Source organism: Quercus lobata, chromosome 6, assembly GCF_001633185.2.
Source record: "Quercus lobata isolate SW786 chromosome 6, ValleyOak3.0 Primary Assembly, whole genome shotgun sequence".
Taxonomy (NCBI): domain Eukaryota; kingdom Viridiplantae; phylum Streptophyta; class Magnoliopsida; order Fagales; family Fagaceae; genus Quercus; species Quercus lobata.
In genome coordinates, this window is record NC_044909.1 from 41532349 (window position 1) to 41542632 (window position 10284).

Here is a 10284-nt window from a genome sequence, read left to right on the forward strand (position 1 = left end):
TCTTTTCGAGAGATAATCAATGGTCATAGTAGCTTACTCTACTTAAACAGTTAAACTAGCAATATATTTCATCTTAGCTACCTAAGCTATTTTTAGCATAATCTATCTGTATGCCATTTTGCCACACCAAAAGCAATAGCATTTATCAGATGCAAAAATTATTATTTGTTCAGGTTTTCTTTAATTCTTAATTTGTTCAATTTTTTCAAATCTCATCAATTCTGGGCTTTTTGTTGGCATCTTTACACCTCAATGTCAAATGATCCAACCACATGTGATCCAACCACATCAGCCACATACAGCATGACAAAATTCTGAAAACTGAAAATACTCTTAATTCAACAATACTCTTAATTCAACTGTCATATTTTTAAAAATTAATATTTTCTTAAGCATTTTTTAAAAAATTAAAAAAAAAAAAAAACATGTTGAACCTGTCACTGAGTGAGAGCAAATGGGCAAAAGAAGCTGTCTCCTTATCAAAGAACTCAAACAGATCAAAAAACACCTCTCCAGAAACCAAGAACTCAAAAAGATACTGAGTCTGAACAAACCACAAGGCTAGATAACAAAACTCAAGCACAAACAGGTTCTAAGCACAATTGAGCTATATAGAACAGCAAGTAACGCATGCATCCAGATAACACCAAATACCAAGGCTCATATCAAAAGCCAAAAATATATGCAATCTAAAAGCCAACCTGTCAAGTTGAAGTTGTTTCAACTGAACTAAACTACCAATGTAGTCCATAGAAAACTTACACAAATAACTCATATCCAATAACATTAACTCACACAGAACCCATTGAATTAAACATAGTTGAGCTTGCCACTTCCTTGATGACAAATGGTACTTAAATTTAACACAACAAAACAATTGGCTAATACTAAACTTAACACAACAAAACAACATAGCCAATGAGTTTTAATGGTAGCTTCATAAAAACAAAATGAAACAAATAAACCAAATCAAAAGTTTAAATGGCAACTCTATAAAGAAGAGGAGACAAATAAACAAAACCAAAAGTTTTCATGACTCTCCTTGTAATTGCCATAAATGTTCAACGAGATTCATTTGGAGTTGAGAATGAACTTCTTGATCACTAATGCATTGATGAACTTGAATGAACTCCGTAAATTCATTTGTTGGCTCACGTGACATTGGTGTACATGAAATCTCATCAATTTGTTCATAATCTAAGTCCACTGCTTCAGCTTCATCTCGCTCATTTTCAATAATCAGGTTATGAAGAATTATGCATGCTTTCATAATGTCTTGTAGTGTTTCATGATAGAAAAACCATGCAGGTCCACGTACAATTGCAAATCGTGCTTGAAGCACTCCAAATGCATGCTTTACATCCTTCCTATATGCCTCCTGAGTTTTTGTAAATAATTTTATTTTTACTCCTAGTGGCCTTGGGATTGTCTTCACAAATGTCGACCATTGTGGATATATGCCATCAGCAAGATTGTATCCCATTGTGTAATCATGACCATTGATTGAGTAATTAATTGCAGGAGCACGTCCTTGTGCAAGCTCAAAAAATACATGAGACCGCTCCAACACGTTAATATCATTATTTGACCTAGGTAACCCAAAAAATGAGTGCCATATCCAAAGATCATATGAAGCCACTGCTTCCAAAATAATACTTGGCTCACGAATATGACCACAATACATCCCTTTCCATGCAGTTAGACAATTTTTCCATTTCCTATGCATGCAATCAATACTTCCCAACATGCCTGGAAATCCACGATTTTGGCCATGGGCTAACAATCTAGCGATGTTTTCATTGTTTGGTGACCTCAAGTATTCCTCTGAAAAAATAGCAACCACTACTGTAACAAATTTTTTCAAATTGGTTATTGCAGTGGTTTCTACTATTCTCACATATTCATCAATAAAATCAGCTGCTACTCCATAAGCAAGCATCCTAAGTGCAGCGGTCATCTTTTGAAGGGGAGATAGATCAAGCTTTTTGGCAGCATTTCTTTTTTAGGTAAAGTAAGGTTCATGAGCTTCTACCTTAGATAAGATTCAGAGAAAAAGAGAACGTCTCATTTGAAATCTCCTTCAAAATAAGTTGGGAAGATATATAGGTTCTTTGGCAAAGTAGTCATCATAAAGCCTTCTATGGCTTGCCAAATGATTACGGTTGATATACCGACGATGCTTACGTTGTGATGTCGAACCCGTGAGAAGTTTTATAATTATCTCATCTTAATTTGAGTCATCATCAAGCAATTTACGAAAAAAAGAACGACCCATGGAGATAAACTATAAGAAAACATTAGAAAGCAATTCTCAATATAGATGCCATTATCATAATATGAAATGAAATCAATAACTTTAAAAGAAGGTTTGATTGCAATATCTTATAAAAGAAGGATAAGCACATATCATATAAAATCTATAATATATAATGTACGTCTAGCCAAACGGCAATATAGGCCTATTTAAATTTGGGCCTTGTTCTCTAAGATATCAAATTTGCAAGTTTACACATCATTGAGCTCTCCAGCTACATAATACTCATATTTAACTATTAATTTTAGATTACAGGAAATAACTGCCACATAAATAAATCATCTAAATCTTCACAAACAATTTTTTAGTAACAGCAGCACAAGTATATGATAATGAGTGGATTCTTAAGTATTAAAAAACAAATAAAGTTATTGATATATGACCATTAAGTGGAATACAAGAAACCACATAACAAGAAGGGGAAATGGCAAAAACTTCCCCAAGTAAAATTGTGATTGATCTTACAAAATGTAACAAAAGGGCATGTATATTTCAAAGAACAAAGAAACAGAATAAGGTTGATCCACTTAATGGACTAGAAATAGGAAATCATCCATATTTTAGAAATTATACTCAATAGATTATTGAGTCCATCCATTTTGAAACATGGAAATAACATCACATATAGCAGACATAGCTTTGAACACTGCCATCGCATTTCATTTATTTATTTATTTTTGTTGATAATCAAGTGAATTTTATTAAGTAACAAGCTGGAAAACCAGCCACAACTACAATAAAGCAAACAACTCCCAACAACCAAATAACAGTATCTGACTACACAACCAAGATTGACTACCCATATATGCAGGTCAGGGACAAATTCCCAGCAACAAACAAACCAAAATACAAGATAATGCAAAGCAAAACAACCACATATCCGCTTGGCAAATAGCAGGAAGAAAAATCTGCAAAAGCTGGAGAGTTGTACAGGTTTTTTGTAATATAAATTCAAACATAGAAAATACATGACATTTGTATAAGCTAAAATGTTAGGATTACTTACATGGCAGTGGCCTACTAGAATCTACAACGAAATCACATAATAAAAGAGTCAAGACCTTTTGCTAAGATCACAAAATACATATCAAGGCCTAAAATCAGCTACACCTAAAAAATGCCACAAAATACATATCACGGCCTAAAATTAGTTAATACCAAAATAAGGTTGAAACAAGACATCACCAACATCATCTCAGCCCAACGAATGACTTGATCTTTGTTTTGCAAGGATTTCCTTTTTGAGTCCATCATAAAATCTTTGGTCTTCATTCATGCCACTTATGTCTAGCATCATAATTCTTTCATTCTCTTTCAACTCTTGCAAGCAAAGCTTTTTTGCTTTGATACGTACTTTCTCTTTTTTGGCTACACAATCTTCTTCAAGAATTTTCATTTTCTTTTTCAAATATTCCGTTGCAATATCTTTCCCATCATCTTTTCTCTTTCGATTAGCCTTTTCAACTTTTCTACCTATTGGCCTCTCGAAATCCATAATGTCATCAGCCCCCCCACCTTGATCTATTAAATTTGGAGTTTGAGGCATTTCTTTTCTTGAATCTCCCCTAGGCATAGTAGATGCCCACTTTGGAAAATCCTTCAAGATTAGCCAACAATGTTCAAATTGAAAAAACGGAACCATGAATTTCTTTAAACAATTCCTTTGCTTTCTCAATCTAAAAAAATATAAATAAATATAACATAATTAGTTTCTTCAAACAATTCATTTGTGTTGTAAACCTAAAAAAATTAAAGACCATTGCAAAATTTATACCTTGTCATGAGCCGTGGTTCCACTTTCATTCTTTGCTTCAATTTTAGCTAAGGACCCAACAAATTTAACTGTTTCCTTATTAATCGTTCCCCATTAGGTTGTTAGGGATGCAACACTATTTGTAGAATCAGTTTTGTGGTCCATAAAGTATTTCGCAACTTTGCCATAAAATATTGTTTTATGTTGCTCATTACCATACACAAGATTGACACTGGTATTGAGCCTTGCTGCTACAAGCAGCTTGTCTTCCTCAGCACTGAAGTTGACAACACGTGCTGGTTTTTTCTTAGAAGTGGCAACTTCATCATTCAGTAGAGAATCTTCGACTAATAGGGGACTACTTTCAGATACATTGAAAAGTTCATCCTCAAGATTAATATTCCCTCGTACAAGATCAGTGAATGATGAATAATTTCTTGAGTCCATGCTCTAAATAGATATGGAGACTGCTTGTTTTGGTTTGTTAATTACAACAAAATATATCATTACTAAAATTTGTCAATGTATCTCTCTAGCAAATTTGCCAAACTCAAAATGTGATCCCTCATCAAACACATGCACATGTGAGAGTTGAGCCCCCTAATACGTGAGGCATGGATTCACACAGACACTTGTGAATCCACGCCTCACTCTTTAAGGAAGGTGATCATTATGACTGCCTATGTGACTAAGTCACCATATGGGTTAATATCATATTTTACTTTGACCAAGGCAAAAGCATCATTTTTAATGTTGAATTATTTTCATTAAGTTGGTTGACCATCTCAAAAAATACTTTTTCCTAATATTAACATGAAGTAATTCCTACAGCATATAATAAGAAATTCTTGTTTTGACTCATCCTGGCCGGAGCAACTTTTTTAGTTTATGATTGAGATAGTTCCTATGTCATACATTGTGTTTTAACTTTGTTTGCATTTGATTATGGATTAAACTAAAGTTTAGTGACACTTATATTAACATTGACCATTATTCTCCTGATTAGCTATCATTGTCATGGGCTTACAAGATTTTAAACCTAGTCCAGCAGAAAGACTAGATACATAAAAATGTATGATGTATGATACCCCTATTATTTAAAAAAAAAAAACACAAGATATACTCTTGAGAGTTTTTTGTTTTGTTTTGTTTTTAAGAATAAGTAGACTATATTAAGGTTAAAGACAAGAGCAACAGAGAAGATTGTCGAATAGATTAGGCAGAACAAATTCATAACACAGCAAACAACACATATGAACTAAGAAGATAGAGAGAATCAAAAGTAGACACTGAAATACCAAGAGAATCACAGAGATGACAGAGAGCTTACCTGTATGGTGAATCGATGAAATAGTATCGCCCAAACAGAGTAAGACCAGTGAGCTATTCTTGTCATGATTCTCGAGCACAGATTTCACCAGGGCCTCTTTCACAAAACCGGAAGTCCACTCACAAAGTTCTTGCGCCAAGAATTGATTCAAAGAGCCTACTCTCTAATGAGACGAAAGGGCTCGGTCAGTTCACTGGGATATAGAACAGAGAGGAAAGACCCACAATCCAGAGACCTATGCCCACGCTGATCACAATCGGAAATCACAACCATAACCCAGACCCACAACCAAACCCACGCTGATAGAACAGAGAGGAGAGAGCGAACAAAAGAGGAAAAAAAAATCGGTGAAGTATATAGATCAGTGATGGTAGAGAGGAAATCGATGGTGGCTCATATTCATGAATGGGAAGAGAATAGAGCAACAAGGAAGAGGGAAGAAGAAAGAGAATGGGAGAGTGGAGATGGTGATGGAGATGGAGGCGGTGAGCTGAAGGAGAAGATGAAAGAGATATGAGAGTGAAAGAGGAATAAAAAATTAATAAACCCAATATGCCACAGCTTACCGTACAGTTGCAAATTTGTGATTGTACTGTAACATGTTGCAAAAAATATGACATTTACAACATTTGATAAATGGGGTCAAACTTGGTTTGGTGTGGGATATGTGCCAAATATTTAGCATTTCGCACATATCCCACATCTGCTGTGGGTGCTCTAATATACTTATTTTAAAACGTAAAAACAGGTGTGAGAAAAGTGAATAAACATAAAAAATGTAAAAAATAAATTGCGTGCGAGAAAATCATTGTCCAAACCCCAAGAAATGTGTGGAAAGCAAATGCTGATTGAGATTATCTAAAAAAGGTAATAGTGAAACATCAGTGGTTAATGAGAGCACGAAAATGGCCTTTTTAACATGCAAGAAGTGCATATGAAAATAGCTTGAAAAGGTAAAAACAAGCAACGTTTTTTATTTTGAAGAAGTTGCAAAAGAAGCAATTTGGATAAAAGTCATGAATGAAGAAATCACATATTCACATCCACTGGGAGGAAAAAACATTGGAGCTGTAGATGACCTACTCAAAAGGTTCCATATGAACAATAGTAAACCATTGTCTATGTCCACCCCAATGGCATTGAATGAGAAGCTGCACTCAAATGATAGCATAGAAAAAGTGGACGCAAGAAACTATCGAAGTTTGGTTGGAAGTTTAATTAATTTAATTGAAGTGCATGTCTAGATCTTGTATATCCAGTCAATCTCATCTCTAGATTTATGAATGAATCAAGCAAGTTCCACCTCACAATAGCAAAACAAATTCTAGAGTTTCTACAAGGTACAAAGAAACTTGGTATCAGGTATGTGAAAGAAAAAGACACTAAGCTTGTGGGATATCAGATAATGATTGGGTAGGCTCAATTGTTGATTGTAAGAGTACTTTTCCCTACTTATTCGATCTAGTTACAAAATGTTGGAGTGGGTTGTGTTTCAAACTTTCAAACACTTAGCATTGTGCTTTGTGTCCCACATTAGTTAGAAGTGAACCATGTTACATGTTTATAAGCCATCATTCACCTTAGATGTTAGAGTTAGGCATAGGTTGGGTTTGGGTTTGTCTCTATTTCTTCATTGGTCATGCACAGTGACTATTGGAGCCAGCCTAGTATTCCTTCTTTACCTTTGGCTTATAAAACCCTTGAGCTATATCATTTTTTCTTTCCTTTCCTTCTAGCCATTTTGGCTTAACCCGTTGGGCATGCACAGTGACCGTTGGAGCCAGCCCACTATTCCTTTTTTACTTTTGGCTTATAAAACCCTTCAACCCTGTTGGTCTCTACCCAAGCAGCCCATTGGGCATTTAATAAACTACCTGTTGGGCATGCACAGTGACCATTGGAGCCAACCCACCATTCCTTCTTTACCTTTGGCTTATAAAACCCTTCAGCCCTCATTTTCTTTTAATCATCCTTTTCTTTTCCTAGCTGCACTCCACAACTTTTCTCCCTTTGTTCTGCTCTTAATTCCCTACTCTTCATTGTTGAAATTTCTTTTCCTTCTAGCCATTTTGGCTTAGCCCATTGGTCTCTACCTAAGTAGTCCATTAGACATTTAATAAGTTGCCCTTTGGGCATGCATAGTGACCATTGGAGCTAGCCCACTATTCCTTCTTTACCTTTGGCTTATAAAACCCTTCAGCCCTCATTTTCTTTTAATCATCCTTTTCTTTTTCCAGCCTCACTCCACAACTTCTCTCCCTCTGTTTTGCTCTTCACCATAGAAATTTCAGCATCAAATTTTGGTTTTAAGAAAAGGCAAATAAGGTTGTTCGTGGTTCTTCTTGCTTGGGTGTGGGTCCGACTTGAAGAAATTGCTATAGTTTAATCCTGAGGGATTTTTCGGCCAAGAAAGCCATTCGCACCGAGTTTTACTCCAAGTGGTACGAATCAACCGTTAAGGACAACACAATTTATGTGATTCTATAGTTAATTTGTAAAATCTTTCGAACTCTATCTATTTATTTTTTGTCATTGTTAATTTTTTAGGGTTTATATTGTTGAATCAAATCTTGTTTATTTAGCCACATTTTCCAACACAAAACCATTTTCTTGTTCATCAAAGAAACAAAGAGCTATGACATTATTATCAATAGAAGCTGAATCCAAGCAGATAGAGGTAAATACTTGTATGCCTGCAATAAAAAAGGCAAGAATCTATAATTAGACAATCTATTTATAATAAATTTTAAAGAAAAAAATGTAGTGTTTAAGATAGCAACTACTGTGTGCAGCAAGACAAAGACTGTTTCACAAATTTTAAATTGTCAAGACAAATTAATTAAATTCCTTTCTGACCAAATACTTTAACAAGGGTCAGAGAGATATAATTCCTTACCTATGTAGAACAAGGCCAGGAAGTTTGCACCAATTCCCAACCATTGAACGAGCAAGTCAAGCTTTAACGTAACATGTGGCTTAGGAAACTAGTTCCACCGCTCTTTGTTTCACAGTGAAGTAAAGAATTCTGGTTATATGTAGCCTGCAAAATATGCAAAAGAAATCATAAGAAAAAGAACAATTCTGGTTCATTTGGATTTTTTTTTTTTTTTGAGATAACTGATAGAAATATTTTATTGATTGTAATATCCTTTGTATACAGAGTAAAAGGAAATGGAAACACTTGACTCATGCTAACTTTTCCTTGTACCAGTGGAAGAACATGTGCCCCCCATAAAACCGTGGACCCCTTGTCTCCCCATCATATGTTTTCTTGAGTGGCTGTGAGTGTGTGATATGAAGTCAGTAGAGCTATAGATCCATCCAAAATCGTTTGAGGTTGTGTCTGAAACTTTTCAAAGTGAGCTCTGTTCCTTGCGTTCCAAATTGCCCACGTTATAGTAGCCCACTGTTCAAGTTCCTTCATTGTCAATTTCTCCTCCAACACTCGAAATAGCTGGAAAAAATCCCATACGTCATTCCTGCATTTCTGCACTTTCCCACTGGACAGAGACCAACATTACGAGCAAATGGACACTCCCACAGCAGGTGTGCACCCGTTTCAGGTTGTTGGCGACAGAATTCACAGTTTCTATCCACGTCCACTCTTCGCTGGTGCAGATTGTCACGAGTTGGCAGGATATTCGCACAAGCTCTCCATCCGCCCCTGCCTGTGAGTGTTCCGTTACTTCCTGCTTGTTTAGCCATAGAGCGACATGATAGGCTGATTTTACTGAGAATTCGTGCTTCCTATTTTCCTTCCATATCAATGCGTCTTGGGTGCGTTCTCTACTGAGTGGAATTGCTAGAATTTCCTCATAGTTTCTGGGAGCAAAAATTTCCGCAATCATTGTCCTCTTCCACTCCTAAGCTCTATCATCAATCAGGTCTCCCACTCGTAGGTTCAGCCATTCCTGCCTTTTAAAAATTGGCTTATGGGACAGCCAATTCCGTGACTCTGCCCGAATCTGCGTCCCATTCCCCACTCTCCATCTAAATCCTTCCATTATCACCTCTCTAGCAGCCACCAAACTCCGCCACACAAAAGATGGGTTGTGTCCAATCTCTGCCTCCATGAAGGAACAATTTGGAAAGTACCGTGCTTTGTATACACGATAAAAGAGATAGTGTGTATGGTGTATCAACCTCCAAACTTGTTTAGCTAACATAGCTAAGTTGAAAGCTTGTATGTCTCGAAATCCCATTTCTCCCTTTTCTTTTTTTTGTTGTGCATAATTTTCTTCAATTTATTCAGTGTATCTTCTCCTCATCCTTTATTTGCCCCCACCAATATTTTGCTAGTGTAGAGTTGATAGAGTCACATAGTGCTTTTGAGAGCTTAAAAATGCTCATGGTATATGTAAGAATAACTTGAGCAATAGTTTTGATTAAAATCTCCCTCACCGCCTTAGAAATAAATTTTTCCTTCCATCCCATGACCCTCTTGGTAATCCGCTCCTGCAATTCTTTAAAAGTGTTTACCTTTGATTTCCCACATGCCATTGGGAGACCAAGGTATTTTTCACAATCAGTCATAATCCTTGCCCCCAACATTTGCTGAATGTTTTGTTTTACCTCTTCTCTTGTGTTTCTACTGAAGAACAAGGATGTCTTCTGCCTGTTTATAGCTTGGCCTGATGCTGCTTCATATTGACCTAGGATATCCATAAGGCGTTGGCACTGCTTCATATTCACACTAATTCAATATCAAGTTCAATTTGTGACTTAATGCCATACCTATAGATATATAATAGTACATACATTAATCAGATTGTAGGCTATCTAATGGGTAATATAGTACACAAAGAATTTAGGAGACATAAATGTATGGCATTAATCATAGTTCAACATTAACATTTTGAATATCCATTAAAACAATATTTCCAATGA

At 35.8% G+C, this 10284-nt stretch overlaps 2 protein-coding genes across 2 annotated transcripts; both read right to left on the bottom strand.

Moving 5' to 3' along the window:
* Positions 1-242: 242 nt before the first annotated feature.
* On the bottom strand, positions 243-1957 carry LOC115950302. Its single transcript, XM_031067523.1, has 3 exons — positions 1121-1957; positions 435-544; positions 243-321 (listed from the first exon to the last, which is right to left on the bottom strand). The coding sequence occupies exons 1-3, from the start codon at positions 1955-1957 to the stop codon at positions 243-245; spliced, it is 1026 nt and encodes a 341-aa protein (XP_030923383.1).
* Positions 1958-9260: 7303 nt separating this feature from the next.
* LOC115950303 (uncharacterized mitochondrial protein AtMg00310-like) lies at positions 9261-9599 on the bottom strand. The gene has a single exon (XM_031067524.1). The coding sequence runs from the start codon at positions 9597-9599 to the stop codon at positions 9261-9263; it is 339 nt and encodes a 112-aa protein (XP_030923384.1).
* Positions 9600-10284: the final 685 nt, after the last annotated feature.